The 15,861-nt window shown below is 37.7% G+C and overlaps 3 protein-coding genes across 6 annotated transcripts; 2 read left to right on the forward strand and 1 right to left on the reverse strand.

Moving 5' to 3' along the window:
• Positions 1-4,045: 4,045 nt before the first annotated feature.
• LOC103389427 (retinol dehydrogenase 7-like) lies at positions 4,046-7,193 on the forward strand. The gene is made up of 4 exons (XM_025062065.1): positions 4,046-4,390; positions 5,223-5,481; positions 5,565-5,728; positions 6,068-7,193. The coding sequence occupies exons 1-4, from the start codon at positions 4,078-4,080 to the stop codon at positions 6,286-6,288; spliced, it is 957 nt and encodes a 318-aa protein (XP_024917833.1). The 5' UTR covers positions 4,046-4,077; the 3' UTR covers positions 6,289-7,193.
• A 960-nt stretch (positions 7,194-8,153) lies between these two features.
• On the forward strand, positions 8,154-15,736 carry cldn10d (claudin 10d). 4 transcript variants are annotated; one of them, XM_017038848.2, is made up of 8 exons: positions 8,154-8,393; positions 11,622-11,643; positions 12,838-12,905; positions 13,024-13,244; positions 13,857-14,018; positions 14,101-14,182; positions 14,254-14,361; positions 15,185-15,736. In XM_017038848.2, the coding sequence occupies exons 4-8, from the start codon at positions 13,034-13,036 to the stop codon at positions 15,372-15,374; spliced, it is 753 nt and encodes a 250-aa protein (XP_016894337.1). In that variant the 5' UTR covers positions 8,154-8,393; positions 11,622-11,643; positions 12,838-12,905; positions 13,024-13,033; the 3' UTR covers positions 15,375-15,736. The 4 variants fall into 4 exon arrangements, with proteins under 4 accessions (XP_016894337.1, XP_008323046.1, XP_024917834.1 ...); XM_008324824.3 differs by lacking the exon at positions 11,622-11,643; XM_025062066.1 differs by lacking the exons at positions 8,154-8,393; positions 11,622-11,643 and having other exon boundaries at positions 11,659-12,905.
• On the reverse strand, positions 8,790-10,566 carry LOC103389425 (pentraxin fusion protein-like). Its single transcript, XM_008324822.3, has 4 exons — positions 10,520-10,566; positions 10,385-10,446; positions 9,778-9,991; positions 8,790-9,682 (listed from the first exon to the last, which is right to left on the reverse strand). Exons 2-4 carry the CDS (start codon positions 10,437-10,439, stop codon positions 9,277-9,279), a joined length of 675 nt encoding a protein of 224 aa, XP_008323044.1. The 5' UTR covers positions 10,440-10,446; positions 10,520-10,566; the 3' UTR covers positions 8,790-9,276.
• Positions 15,737-15,861: the final 125 nt, after the last annotated feature.

Here is a 15,861-nt window from a genome sequence, read left to right on the forward strand (position 1 = left end):
CAGTATAGTTTGCAATAGTGGCATCACAGCAAATCATGTGACTTTTTTAAAAGTCTTTTTGAAATATAATTGTCTTATAAACCTAGGAGCTACCTATAACTCCAAATGCCCTTTAGCTAAAATGTTATTTTTTATTGACTTTGGTGCAGGAAATTTAAATTTTAGGAAAATATTTGATTATACAAGCAACGTTTCTATTCTGTGAGCCTGAGGCGAAACGTGGGGTAGGCAAACTTAGAAAAATTATACTGCTCTGGAGGTTGATGCCCTCCTCCTGCTTGACTCCCTGGTCAGGTGATTTTTTTTCTAAATGCACTCAGAGCTACAGTATTTGCAAACTGAACGCTTTTAGGACAAAAACACTGAAGATAATAGTTTTGTGTGCGTGTGTGTGTTTGGTAAAATTAGTTTAAACAGTGATTGTAAATCTTACTGTTTACATTTTGAGCGACTATGCAAAACTGGTAAAATTAGTTTAAACAGTGATTGTTAATCTTACTGTTTACATTTACATTTACATTTTGTAACTCAAGGCTTAGAACAGATAAATGCATTAAGTAGCCTAAAATGAGATGAATAAAAAGTTTAAATGTATTGCTCAAATGTATGAGATGAATAAAAAGTTTAAATGTATTTTTTTTTTACTCAAACATAACACCTTTTAGGCTTACCGATTAATGATAAAAAGTCCTATGGTAACATTATACCTTAAAGTCATTGTAATAATCGTTCCACCATTAACAGATTTAATTATTATACAATACAATTATTAAATCTGTAAATGCAATTATCTCATTAAACTACATCACATACTGTAATATAATGCTATATATAATGTTTTATTTAATTTAAATATATTACAATTTGTTTTAGTTACATTTTTTATTGTCAGTTATTTAAAGAAAACTCTAACAATATACTATACAAAATATAAGATTAATAAGAAAACAATATAAGAAATATATATATTTATATGTTGTTGTTTGTGAGCCAAGGTTAATATTAAAACAATTTGTTATTGAACAACACTACTGCCCACTTGTGGTCAATATGGAAAATGTACTTTTTAAATTATTTATTGTTAGTAGTAGTAAGTTGCAAGTGGTTGAAAGCCGTAGTGGTCGTGTTTGGCACGTTTGGGCTTCCGTACAATTCCCTTAGCGTCTGTTTTGAACTTCGCAGAGAGTGATTCGTTCGCAGTGAGTGATTCGTTTGCAATGAGTGATTAGTTCGCAGTGAAAGATTAGTTCGCAGAGAGTGATTAGTTGGCAGAGAGTGATTCGTGAGGGAATCGTGAGTTCAATATAAACGAATATTTCATATGACTCGGTAGTCAGGAGTTACGAATCTTTCATATGACTCGGGAGTCACGAGTCATATGAAAGGTTCGTTCATATTGAACGAATCACTCGCGAACGACAAATCACAACCTGAACAGACTGTTCAGGCGACGCATCAGGTAAGAGTTTGCCGAAATAACATTTTGTAATCTTTGTGACTTCATTTAAAAATAGTTGGAGTGTGCCGATGTAAAGGTTGGTGCGAGGTATAGAAACGTTCATCGGAAGTTTGTTTTGTAGCATTTCACAAACTTGAGCCCAACCAGTTTTCTGGACACTACTTTCTCTGCGGAAGTTTTTGGAGAGGGAATGCACGAGATAGTTAAGTGTTTAGGTTTAGCCATTTTGATGCTTGGGGTTTGTTGTGAGCTACTCACAACAATGAGTCTTTCTTCAACTTTTTGCCTGTAATAAAAATGTTTTAAATACATACCGACCCGGAATAATGTCTTATAAGAAAACATGTTATAAAGCTGCCGGTGTGATATTTTCACATGGAAGTTAGTTTTATTCCATAGCCGCTCCTTTTTTAAAGTAACAGGGTTAACTGGTTTTACGTCATTGCACATTCTCAAGCCGCGCATGAGGTCGTTAAAAAATGTTCAGGATCAGTGACGTATCGGTGAAGTGGTGTTTAATTTGGGCCGAAACGTCTGATCCTCGAAATTGATAATACGTTTACCTGACTAAGCAGAGATTTTTGGTGTTTATTTATCTATTGGTTTAATCCCTGATGTGGTAGTTTATCATAAAATAAAACGTAAAAACTTTAATTAAAACATGTTTATAGTCAGGCTTTTAACGTAAAGAATCAATGCAGTGTTTTCTCTTCAGCAGCTCAGGAGTTTTGTCTGACTAAATGACAGTTTTATTTCAGACATTTCTCTACGAGGTTTTGTTGTGTTATAATTAACAAATGCGCGGCTCTTTTTTTCTTTATCAGACAGTGGCAAACAAATGACCGTAAACTTCGGTCTGTGTGACGTCATTTGTGTATTTTGTTTTCCGTTAGAATGTGAACAACTAACAGAACATTTTTTAAAGCTCGGGCTTTCCTTACATTACATTTCAAATAATGGCATTAAAGACACGTTGGGTCATTTACTGATTCATCTCACACATGGATCAATTTATCCCGATGCTTCTCAAACAAGAATAAGTTTGTTGCGAAAACTTGCTAAAAAAAAACAAAATTTTAGTACATATACCCCACAATCAATATGTAACTATTGTAGATTTATCAGAACATTAGAAGTAACCTATTCAAATTATAATTAATTAATTAATTTTTTTACAGTTAAAAAATCAAATCACTTACTTGTGTCTGACATCATATGTTAAAGTTAAAGAGTTGAATATTAAGTCCTCTCCACACAGGAAATCTATGGTTAAACTTTGTTAATGTTGCAACTTAAATTAAATATCCAACTTTAAACTCTTTAAGAAAAATGCTGCGCAAACCAGAGGTCAACTAATACTCTGGTTGTACAACGAACAACAGCCTAGGGACTGCACACGTTTATCAGAATCAGATTAGAGTACAAATATCTGTACTGTACTGTACCCCGTGTGGACACGTGGGGCCCAAACAACCAAAGAGACAAAGCCATGTGCATTCACTTGCTTGTTCTCTCCTTGTCATATGTTTTATTTGTATGACATATTTTTTATAAAGTAAACAATTATAGCTTTGGAATGGACCAGTAGTCGTACTCGTAGAAATGGTTGTATTCAATTATATAAACAGGTACATGCAGACTCAAAAAAAACAAAACAAAAAACAACTTGTTAAGCAAATACAATATCCTACTGAGGAGAAAACAGTCAATGAAGACATAAACAAACAATGAACCACCAGTTTCTGTGCTCTTAACCTTTAAATGATAATAAGTAACTGTGTGACTTTTCCTTGGAGAGAAATTTAACAACATCTTCCTTTTTCAGTCAAGGCAGATATTTTACATTGTCACAGCACAGCCACAAACTAAAATATTACAAAAGCTATATGTAATAAAATAGAACTATCTTGTAATTTCAATTTACTAACAATTTTCTCAAGTGTGAAACCTGGGCCTATCTAGTTGAACACACCACTGGTATCCTCACAAGTATTGAGTAAGACTCAAGCTAAGATTGTCAACAGCTGTGATTCTCTTTTAATAGTGATCTGCTGCCACCTACTGGAGAAGTATTTAATTGCTGCGCCTATTACTGTCATAAAGAAGCAAAGAATTTACTTGCAGTAAATGATAGTTTTCAGACCGATTAAGTCACATAGCTGAGTCTGAGAATCCGCCCTACTTATTACTTGTTGTATTGTTAGGTCTACACAAATTATAAATAAACACATATAATAATTAATAATACTGAAAGAATATTTAAAGATGTAAAGGTTTGAAGCCAAGTGTAAAATAGACTAAAGGTTTCTCTAGAAAGAAACAAATCTATTATTAAAATTAATTTTAAAAAATCAAATAAAAAATCAGCCACAAAAAGAGACTGATTGTATATAAGTGAATATAACGAACAATCCCAAATATAAACTAAAGTAAGTATAAACTAAATAAACTAAAAAAACAAAGGGACAACTAATCTGCCAAAAAGTTCAGATACAAGTTTAATAAACAGCCAGGGTGTGTAAGGGGGAGTGCAGTCATTGTCCTCTTACGCAACACTGTGTGTATATTGGTCAGGCTTTCTCTCAGTTGCTCCACACCATCTGTGTCCTCCTGCAGTCATGTTTCTCTACATCCTGGGCCTTCTGTTCCTCTTCTACTTGTACCGTTGGATCAGGGAGCTTCCCCACATTTCCAACAAAGGAGATAAATATGTGTACATCACGGGCTGCGACACAGGCTTTGGCAACCTCTTGGCTCGACACCTGGACAAGAAGGGCTTCAGGGTGATCGCTGGGTGCTTCACAGAGAAAGGAGAGGAGGACCTGAAGAAGTCGTGCTCCAGTAACCTGACCACGACTCACCTAGACGTTCGCTCTACGGAGAGCGTCAACAAAGTGGCAGGAATGATCAAGGACAAAGTGGGGACTTGTGGTAGGTGATGACCTAGAGCAGTGGTTCTCAACTAGTGGGTTGCGACTAGTTTTCAGTGGGTTCCAGGCCTATTCCGAGGCAAAAAGTTGTTGAGAAACAATATCAGCAGGCTCACCTTTTTACGCTTCGTACCAGTAGGTGGCGATAATACAGCTGTAATATAACCTTTGAAACCTGACATTTCATGTTAAAGGAGAAGAAACGCTAACTTCACTTACATATGCCAATTAAGTATGGCAAAGTGCAGATATGACACTTCATGAAATATAGATTTCTTTTAGATATGACACTTCATGAAATATAGATTAGAATATAGATAAGTATTATAGTATAAGTATTTTTTGTTCATTTGTTTTTCTTCAAGCTTTGTTTGTTGCGCAGCGCACCTTGGCAGAACAGTATCTCAGGTTTTTCTGCTCTGACTCCTTCTAGCTTAGAGGTATCTGAGATATTTTTTCAGTTTGGAATTAGTTAAGAAATGAAACTAGAAGAAAACAAAAATGTCATAATAGGACAATTAAAAAAAACCTGTTAAACTGTGTTTATAGCACTCCCTTTTGGGGTAGAGGAAAAGCCAAAAGCTAGTTGATTATTAACTATCCTTTTTGACTTTAACCCATGTCAACAGTATTATTTCTGCCCTACATTTGCATCTGAGCATTTCTTTTTTTTTTTTACAGCTGACTATTTACACTCTGTATTCAGTAGTGTATGTAGAAACCCAACAGATCAAGATTTAAAACTAGACTTGAATAAACTCAATTGGAAAGTCACTCCCCTGGAGCCACAAATTAATATTTGTGTTTTCTATTTTTAATAATAAATTCTAAAGGTCTGTGGGCAGTGGTGAACAACGCAGGAGTGTCCGTCCCTAGCGGTCCTAGTGATTGGCTGACCATTGACGACTACAAGTTAATGCTGGATGTGAACCTGACCGGCGTGATCGCTGTTACCCTTAGCGTCCTCCCGCTCATCAAGAAGGCCAAAGGAAGAGTGGTAAATGTAGCCAGTGTTTTCGGGCGCATCACAGGCACAGGGGGACCCTACTGTGTCTCCAAGTATGGTGTGGAGTCATTCACCGACGGCCTCAGGTAATACATTTTCTCCAACACCTGTTTAACATCTTTATAGTAACATTCACAGTGACGAAATGGACATTTTGCATCTTGCTCAGGCTGTGTTTGGTGCCGTTTGACGTGAAAGTCCTTTGCATAGAGCCGGGCTTTTTTAAAACCAACGTGACAGACTCTGGAATCCTGAGGAGGAATGTAATGATGCTGTGGAACAAACTGCCACAGGATATCAAGCAGGACTATGGAGAGGCTTATCTGAACCAGGGTAAGATTCACAGATTGTCCATAGTCGAGATTTTGTAACCGTCCGGCACTTAATTTGCGATACAAAGCATGCAGGCCTGTTTTTCCCAAACAAAATTGGGTGAGAATATACATATTCCACACATAAATGTTGTCCTTAAAATCTAGGAAACTTTTCCACACATAAATGTTGTCCTTAAAATTTAGGAAACTTCATCATAGATAAAATTTACACTAACCATTTAAACATTAAGCCAAAGTAAAAATAACCCCTGATCTCAGACTTTTATGAGTGACAAAAGCAGAAAAGATTTTACCTACAAAAGAAAAATAACACACTTCTTCTCTCCTTGCCTGCTAGCCTTGGCTACGATAGACGACACTGTCTCAAAGATCAGTGATGGGGATCTCATGAAGGTGGTGAAGTGTATGGAGCACGCCGTGTCCGCCGTCAGACCCCGTGTCCGCTATTCTGCTGGGTGGGACGCCAAGATCTTCTGGCTTCCACTGTCTTACATGCCCTCCTGTGTTTCTGACTTCGTCCTCCGGAGCAAAATGCCTTCTCTGGCCATAGAGACATAATAAGTTCTTTGTGTCTAGGCTACCATGAGCTGTAAAAAATCAGAGCACAAAATAATGGGACATCCATAAAAAAGAAAAATTCTAGAACCAAACTTGGACCAAACCAGGGACAGCAAGGACCAACAGCTAAACAATAGTACTCAGACCACGTTATGACTTTGACTAGTCTTTGTTTGAGAGTTAGGACAGGTTTAAGAGAGAGAGATCTGAAGATGGCACTATTTCCACACCAGAGACAGGAGAATTTTAGTTCTTCACAATAGAAACAGAAAATGAGACAGATGGAACACTCTACCTTTTTTAGATTGTTAGATTTCAGTAGTTTTCACATTTAGTTTGGGTCTGAAAGCAGGAAGCTGCCAAGTCACCAAATGCCTTCCCAAGCACATACACTTATAGCCCCACACATTCAAAGAGAATTTCTCCCAAACTCTCTTCACACCAATTCTCCAGTTGACTTCAAAACACCTCTACTCCCTGGGAACTATGGGAAGGCTCCCAATCCACATTCTCATGGGGAACCACAGATCCATCCATTCCTTTTGATCTCAGCAACAAAAGGTTCATAAACTGCTGCATCATGGAGCCACATAGTGGCGACTGCAGGGATAACCATGATACAAGAGCAATAATATGATTGGCCACAAGAGGTCTAACCTCTCAATTCCATTGCCCTACAACAGTTAAACACACACCCGGGAAGCTGAAAACCACTCCCCCTAACAAGCATAAAAGTGCACATCACTGATGATGCATTAGAAGTTATTCTTGAGAAGAAGGTTATTCTTGACTTTGCGTACAGGTAACTGTTGTACGAGACTTTTTTGAATACTTCTCTAGTTGTTTTATTTGCTCGTTGGACCTGTTTGTTTTGGCGTTTTTTTATTAAACGAATCAACCATCTACGGGCTGTTTCATTCCTTGCCTGAGACTACCTACGAGGTGATTTCTTCAATTTTGGTGCTGACTAATCGTTTAACAGGGCCGTGAACCGGATTGATTATACCAATAATCTTTCAACTGGTGCCGTGAATTCTGGGGGTGGGAGTAAATTTAAGTCTATAAAATAAGACTCTTCTATCTTTGTTGTATCTTGGTGGGTGACCTGATCCATGCTCAACCTACATGTTTGACATCAGTAGTCTGTAGTATTTTTTGTTTCAGTATATGGTACATAGCACATAAAATAACTTCATGTACACTTGAATCTTTTTGTAATCTGTCAAAAATATTGTGTATTTCCATTTTGCACATAAACGCATGACCCTGAAAAACAGCTTTAGTCTTGTGTTTTCCCCTCTGAACACTAGCACCACTGATGTGAAGGAATGTTATCAACAGACTGAGGGCGTGTCCAGTCTGAAGTTCCTGTCCTTCCTGTGGCTGTGTGTCAAAGGGAAAGGAGAGAAGCAGTAAACAGCCTCAGTCACAAAGGACATCTGTTGCACAATTGTATTGCTTAATGGTTAAAGTTAACATCCCAGGGTCATTAGCCTGGTGCAGAATGTCTGCTCCAACAGAGGGTGCTCTAGGCAGCTTTAAAACACAATTATTTTTTCTTGTTAGTTACAGTGTAGAGTAGTTGTATGTTGAGAGTATGTCCTGTCAACTGATGTTCTTCTACATTAGTAATATCATTAACACTTGTCCTGAACCTTTGTTTTTACATTTTGAAAATAAATGTATAAATACAGCACATAGACATTTTTATGTGCTCTTCACTATTACCAGAGCATTTATTGATCCACAGGTCCAAAGTAAGTGAAATATATTATTTTGTTTTTGTCTTAGTATAAAAACAGTTGCAGTAGATGGTCACCAGAGGTCGCTGTGTTGATAAGGTATCAATAACTGACGCATGTCACCGTTAGAATGAGACTTCAGAGCACAGAGTACAGAGAAACACAGATACTGAAGAAATTGACTTTATGTTGATTGCTGTTTCACAGGAATAAATTGATGTTGATATGCTACAAAAGAAACCAGCCACCGTGTCGTGTGTGTCACAGGCGAACATGAACGCACACAAACGGCAGAAAACACGTGACAAAGAGGGACGAGAGCTGTGTTGTCGAGATGTCTGACGCAGAGGGACCTACGACTTGGTGAGTGCACCTAAGAAATTGGACAGCGGTCTTTGAATTGTGTAGATGTGTTTGTGTTGAAACATGTTAACCAAACTAATGTCTTCCACACTTGTAAATACAGGTTTACAAGTGTGGAAGAAACACTCACTTAACGACGCACACAAACGAAGCTCCTCTGACTAAAGCCATTGTTGAAAACTAAATCGTATTGTTTCAGAAGGCTGAGTTGGATGCGTGAATATATTTTAGTGTAAAACAAAAAAACTAAAAAAATCACGAAACAAGCAGTTTTTAAGAGCCAAAAAGTTTAAGCTCTTTTTAAAGGGTGATTCTCAACAGGTGGATCGTGACCCAAAAGTGGGTAGCACTTTAGTTTTCATTGAGTCACAGGAGACAATCATTTTTGCAGAAAGATGTCGAGAAATTAATTCAGCACTTTCACCTATTTACATTCCTTAACAGCAGGTGGCGATAATAGCCATGTAATGCGAGTTGACACCCGATATGTCACCTCATAGGAGACTTTTTACAAACTATTTACAAATTTAAATTCAGCATGGCGAAACGCAGGTAGAACAAAGACTATATGAGATATGGCTTTTCTTGTCCTGAGGACAAAGGAAGACCAAAAGTGTGAAATCCTGAAACAGCTGACACTGAAGCAACATTTGAAAACAGAATTTCATTCCCTCAAAGATAAACACAAAGAGTAGATGACAGATGACAGCTTTTGAAAGCTGCTACATTCAAAAAGGAAAAGAGCTAGGGTACTAGATGGTGTTTTTATAGTTTTGTTTTATTGGGGACAAAGGCAGATACATTTCACAGTTATAACAGTTATGTCTCTATGCCATAAAAACTTAAAAACATAACTATTCACTTGGTTCTAGTATTGATTGAGCTACAGTTCCCGTGTAGCTACATGAACTGCCCCGTAAGATTCAAGTTCTATGGCTCTCCAGTCGAAAATATTTCCCGGTTGTACCCTTTTTCCTGAGTACAGTTCCTGGATGGTGCTGTATGGTAAGACAGTGTCCCACATGTTGACATCAGAGATCTCTCCAACAAAGCTCTGGCTTTGATCAAATTCACCATCGTAAGTATCTGGGTCCTGACCCAGTATCACCTTCCCACCCGAACGGACGTAGTGGCCCTGTCTGCAAGGCTTGGATAGGCTCTTTCTGCCGTTATGGTACATGGTTGCCAAGCCCGAACTAGAATCCCATGTGATGCAGAGGTGGGTTTCTAGGGCTTCAAGTTGAGGGAGGTCAAAGGCAACACCATCACCACTAAGGAACAAGGACAACCTGGCAGAATGTGGAGATAACAGAGGTTGGAACAAGTTGTTGTTGGCTGTTTTTTGTCAGCGGAAAAATCAGGACAGTGTCAGGTGGTCCATTACCTGCCATCGAATTTCCGCCACACCTTAAGTTCATCATTGACATTTTCTCTGGTGCGGTAGGCAAATAGGATGACCTCACGCTCACCCTTCAGCTCGGTGGCCACACGCATGCATAAAGTAAAAGCATCAAGTGCGAGTGGCTTCAAACGAACCAGCTCTACATAAGAATCATTAGTGGCCTTTGGGAAAATCAAGGTCTTCATGGTGACGGCCCCTGACAAGGAGAGACACTTATCTTAAGTCGTGGGTTTATTTTTTTCAGTGTTCTCAGTTCAAATTAAAATAAATTGGGTTTTAGTGAAATAAGCTGTAGAAAGTATATTTTGTATGGATGCGTGGACAGAGCGACAGACTCATAAACATTCAGTTCTAATAATTCTAATTTTAAAAGTCCATTAAGACAAATGTGCTTTGTGAATACAAATAAAATTGACCAACATACACAATATGCTGTGCAGACTTTAATTCTATTGATCCTCTGAAATATCTACAAATCAACATTTACTTCTTCCTCAACAAGGGTTGAACTGACTTCTGCTGCTGGTACAATTTGGGTTTTGAGCGTAATTCAGCTAGGGACTTGAACTTTAAGAGGTGAAGCACCTACCAGTCAAAACTGAGAAGGTAGTGACCAGGAAAAAGACAACGGGAAGCTGCATCATGTTGAACCTGCGACCAGATAAATTATTCTAAACATTTTAAAAATGATGAGCTGGAGACACGGTGAAGTGAGGCAGCCTACCTGCTGCTGCTGCTGCTGCTGCTGCTGCTGCTGCTAATAATGATGATGATGATGATGATCTTCTCAGTGCCTTTATGTAACCCCAAACCCCCGCAATTGCAATGTTTGCAATTTTGTTAGTGTATTTAGGGTTGTGTCCTATTCCAATTCCAATTCTTATCGGACATTTTTGAGAGCTTGTTTGAGAACTTTGATAAGCATGGAGGCTGTATGCTAAGCTTCACAGTCTTGCTGTTATTTGTGTTGCAGCTTATTGAGTAAAATAGCCCTTCACTGTAGTAACAGGAATGTTTCCTAATGTTGGAGCCCACAGAGGTACATTTTTGTTGATAATTAGCATGATGCTAAGTGGAAATGACCTGTGATGCATATTTGTGTTGATATGAGCGTAGATATGAGAATAGTTATTGTATTTCATAACTGTGATGTACATAATGTGTTCTTTTGCACAGAAGTTGTTTAAATATTACTTTTAGGTCTGAAAATGTTAAAAAGAAACCCTACTGAATGTTATTTAGCATTGGACGTCGATCGAAAAATGGACAATTACGCCAAGGGTTAAATCCTCTCTGGCGGTATTTCGTGGTTAAAAGTGTGAAGTGCAGCTTGATTATACCTGTTTCAGTGTGGTTGCTGAATATTCGTACACAGTTTTAAGGTTTAAGGTTAAGGATAAAATTTCAGTTTTGTTTCATTATAAATTATTGTTGATGAATAAATTCCTTGGGATGTAAGGCTATAAAACTGTGTGAGAAATCAGTCTCCAAAACCATTTAAAATTGCTACATGCTCTAGTCATCCAGGCATTGAAACAGAGTAGCTTAGAGTTTAGCCCTGCCCACTAATTTTAATGGGCGAGTGAAATAGGGAAATAATTATATATTTGTTTACACATAATTCATTGGTATAGTAACTAAATACTTACACATTTAATGACACATCAATGTATGCAATTCAATTTAATCAATCAATCACACATTTGAGTAATTATTTCATGATATATTTATTTAATGTTGACCATACAATAAGGATATGCCATCCTGATATAAATGTCCATATAACCATTTTATGTTACCTGCCTTTTTATGGGGCTCAAACCCAGGACCTTCCGGATCACTGCCTGAGTAAGTTAAAAATATATTTATATGGCTTGAATAATGTTAATGTGCTGAAGTGTGTAAGACCTATTTTGTCAAAATAGTAACAAATTAACAAATCAGATCAACCAAAGATCACAGTGACAGTGAAGGGTGGGCTGAATCTTCTTTGTTTGCTCTAAGTCAACATTTAGAGGTCAACATACAGCAGAAAAGATAAGACAAAGATACAGAACTAACTGAGCTAAACTTCCACCCTCTCATATTGTTTTTAACAAAAAGGTTCAAAAAATAAAATGTAGTCTCTGTCCTCTGTCGCACCAGAATGGATGGATGGATAGATAGATACTGTAGATAGATAGATAGGTAGATGGATAGACAGTTAGCAAAATGGTTCAAGCATGTCTTTGAACCTAGAGTGGTTGTAACATCATCCTGTGTGTCACTGTCAGTGACCCCTCATTGTGGGTTCCATAACTGTTTATACATAAACACTGCAGTTGAACCTTTTCTGTTTAACTCAGCAGAGCCAACTCAGCTAAACCGTCTCATGAAACCAAAGTAGTTTTCTCCAAATAACGCTTTTCTTGGAAAAATGTTCTAAACATGACGACGATGATGCAAGAGTTGTAAGGGGCAAACAAAACAACATTTATACCTCTACAGAAAAAGTCATAGAGATGTCAAACCAATTTCACACACACAGCAGGTCATCTTGCCCTTAACTGGATGTCAGTAATGATTATATACTTTCTTTAAGTATATTAGTATCAGTGTTAATTATTTATTTTCTTTTTTAATTAGTAAAATACTTAGGTTTATAATGAGAAAATAAACCTATTGTATTAGCTGCTTGCACTGTAGTATTATATATAACTTACATTTTTTTAAAAACATACTGTGTTTTTTATGGGGTTGTATTGATTTGATTTTGTATTTTGTGGGGTCCCGAGTGGGGTAACTTCTTTAAGTGGAATTGTCAAAATGGACAATGTAACCAAGGGCAGTAGGGCACACAAAAAAGACTCACCTTGACCTTTACACATTCACACACATCACTGAGTTGAAATGTTGTTGGTAACTCTCATGATAAAGTATCTACACTCCTAGTTTCTCTATGGACTTCGGCGTAGGCATTCTGCTTATGTTTTAATATTCTAATATTCCATATAAAACTAAATTGTTATTCTTAGAGAATGACTCATTTTGGTTTCTCTGCAGTGCTGGGAACAGGAAGGATGCTGACTGGACAAAACTGTCTAAAAGATAAGACAAGATACTGGCGGCAGGTGAGACACTTCAGTCCACTTTCCCACACTCACAGCCTCCAAACATTTCAGAGTTCTTGTTAGGACTTTTTTTCCCTGGTGATCAAGTCTTTTTCTTCATTTTTGTCATGCTGCCCAGGATAGTGGTGATGTACATGGAGCTCGGTTGCTTCGTGTGCTGTCTGTGCGGCTGGATCCTGGTCTGTTCCACTCTTCCCACAGAGTACTGGACGTTCTCTGAGGTGGGCAGCGTTGTGATGACCACCTCCAACTACTACTCCAACCTGTGGAGGGACTGCATCTCTGACACCACAGGGGTCTCCGATTGCAAGGACTACCCGTCCATGCTGGCCCTGCCAGGTAGAGTCACCTGAGAATTGTTTTGTGAAGTCTTGAAAGTTTCAGTGGTAGCAAAAGTGTTTAACTAGAGATAGTTTAATTAGAGATTTTATAACATGCTAAAGTCAACTGATGTGTGAAGGAAAAACCACAGAGAAATATCTGTCTGTAAGCCTGCAATTAGCCCCTATAAAAGTCAATTAGCATTTTATTCTATATTTTGTGTAATACATTTGCGAAATACATACTTAAATATTTAGCATTAAAATACAGGTTACATTGAACAAGTCAACAACAAAATAGAAAAAACAAGATTTAAATTAAACTGATCTGAAAAAAAGATTGAAGTTTGATTAAAATTTTGTCTAATAAATTAACAGTTAACACGTGTAAAAACATAACTACAATTTAGCCAAAATGAGTCTTAGGCCATAAAATATTTTATATATACAAATTGCTGGTAAAAGCTGAATAAAAACTAAAATCCCATAATTATTTTTTTTAAATTTCTTTATCACTGTTTTTAAATAAATAAACTCAAATTTATTGAATAAAAAGTTAGAAAATGACCAGATCAACCACAAACAGTAAATAGAATTCCAATAAAGCCATTGTGCCCCCTTGTGGTTCTAGTGTTCTTGCATGGCTGCAGGGCACTGGCAATCTGCTCCGTCATCACTGGCTTTTTCGGAGGTGTTCTCACACTCATCGGAATGAAGTGCACTAAAATTGGAGGGTCGGAGATCGCAAACGCCAGAGTTACCTTCTCTGGGGGGTTAACCTACCTGGTCTCTGGTAAAGACCACTCAACAAATAAACAACCAAAACATGAAACCATGTGTGAATGTCTTGTGAAAGCTGCCATGTCCTCCCCCAGGGTTCTGTGGCATGATCACGTACTCCTGGTGGGGGAACAAGGTGGTAAGAGAGTACCTGGATCCTACTTTTACAGCTCAAAAGTGAGTACATTTGAAAGAAAAGTTCGATTTTAATCTCAGAATCCAAACTCAACCTAATTTGTGATTACCAGGTTTGAAATTGGAGCAGGTGTTTTTGTTGGTTGGGGAGGCTCCACCCTCCTGATGTGTGGATCAGCAGTGTTGAGTTTCTTCGCTGGAAGAGAAGTTCTACCATCCAGGTGCAGTACCAGAGACTTCACAGTGTCTTTAAGCAAAATAATTCAGTACCAGAATCTCTCACACCAGGGACCTCTCTTGGACTGACATATAATCTACTCCTGGTGTCCAAAGATAACCATCACTGGTCAACCATCGTCTGTGAAGGACCATGTTCTACCTTTTAACTAACTTTTAATTATTTTAATTTGACCTAAACCTTTGTCATCTTTAAGTTAGACGTCTTCTGCGGTTACTTTCAGCAGTTAATAAACTCTGTAAATCTATGTTTGTTTGTTTTTGGCAAAATGCTTTTTGTTATAATCAAGGCTACATTTAGCTTTACGGGCAGCATGTTTTATACCTTCTTGTTAACTTTTAGTGGCAAGAATGTAGTAAATTTTTTCTATACATTTATCAAGTGATCAGCCAACTGATCAGGTGATTTTATGTGTAGGTATATTGTCTGTCAGGCTAACTTAGCTATCGCTCACTTTGTTGTTGATGTCTTCCCTCCATGTTTCCACATTTTGAAATATTTTATTTAAAAAAGTTATTTGCTAAACTCAACTTGGTTGAATTAAAAATATGTTTGGTTTAATCTTAGCTTCATGAAATGCATGTTTTAACATGTCTGATGCTAACACACACTAGCACTGTTATTTCAAAAATAATAATCCTACTTGAGAACGTAATGTAGTTCCTGGTGCTTCTACTAATTCCTGCAGTGAAAACTCAACTTGAAACTGAAACCGTAATAATTCAATATGAACAGATAGCTGATATGTTGTTGGTAACTGATAACTGGTGTTAGTATCTGACTTTACCTCTGCCTCTACAACACAGTTCCCCAAAGAAGCATTATAGACCACACACCTATGTCACTGCCAAGACCAGACGGACCTACATGCTGCCGCCCACGTCCTCCAGAGTGACCCTTGTTCCTCCGCTGTTTTACGAAGGCAGACGGAGCCGAGATCCCAGAGTGACTCCCAGAAGCAGCCGACCCAACTTCAGCAGGGACAGCTTTGTCTGAGCCCACACTTTCAGTGCAGGAAGGGAACTTTAAAGACGGGGACTAAACTGGCTTTTATTTTTAGAAAACCACGTCTTTGAAAACATTTCAGTTCTTGTTCCAAAGTACATTAAGAAAAACTTAAATTTTACCTCAGCGCAGGGCGGGAACAGAGCTACAGTGGTGCCATGTGTACTTAAATCACTGATTTTCTTTATGTACTCAAGTCAAGTAAGTGGTTTAGCAACAACAGATTCTACATTTATGAATAGAAGCCAACGATGATAACAGTGAGATGTTGTTAAATTATAGACGAATGTACATTCTTTTATTTCTATAACATACGTATGTTTTCTTCAAATAAAGCTGTATTTCTAACAATTCTTCAGTTTTTATCCTGTAGTGTCCCAAACTAACCGCTAGATGGCAACATAAACTCTGTCAAAGGTTAAGCGGATGGAACAAACCACTTCCTCGGTGAAACGGTGGCTCATAATTTTGTAATAGT

Source organism: Cynoglossus semilaevis, chromosome 14, assembly GCF_000523025.1.
Source record: "Cynoglossus semilaevis isolate Cse_v1.0 chromosome 14, Cse_v1.0, whole genome shotgun sequence".
NCBI classification, from domain to species: Eukaryota; Metazoa; Chordata; class Actinopteri; order Pleuronectiformes; family Cynoglossidae; genus Cynoglossus; species Cynoglossus semilaevis.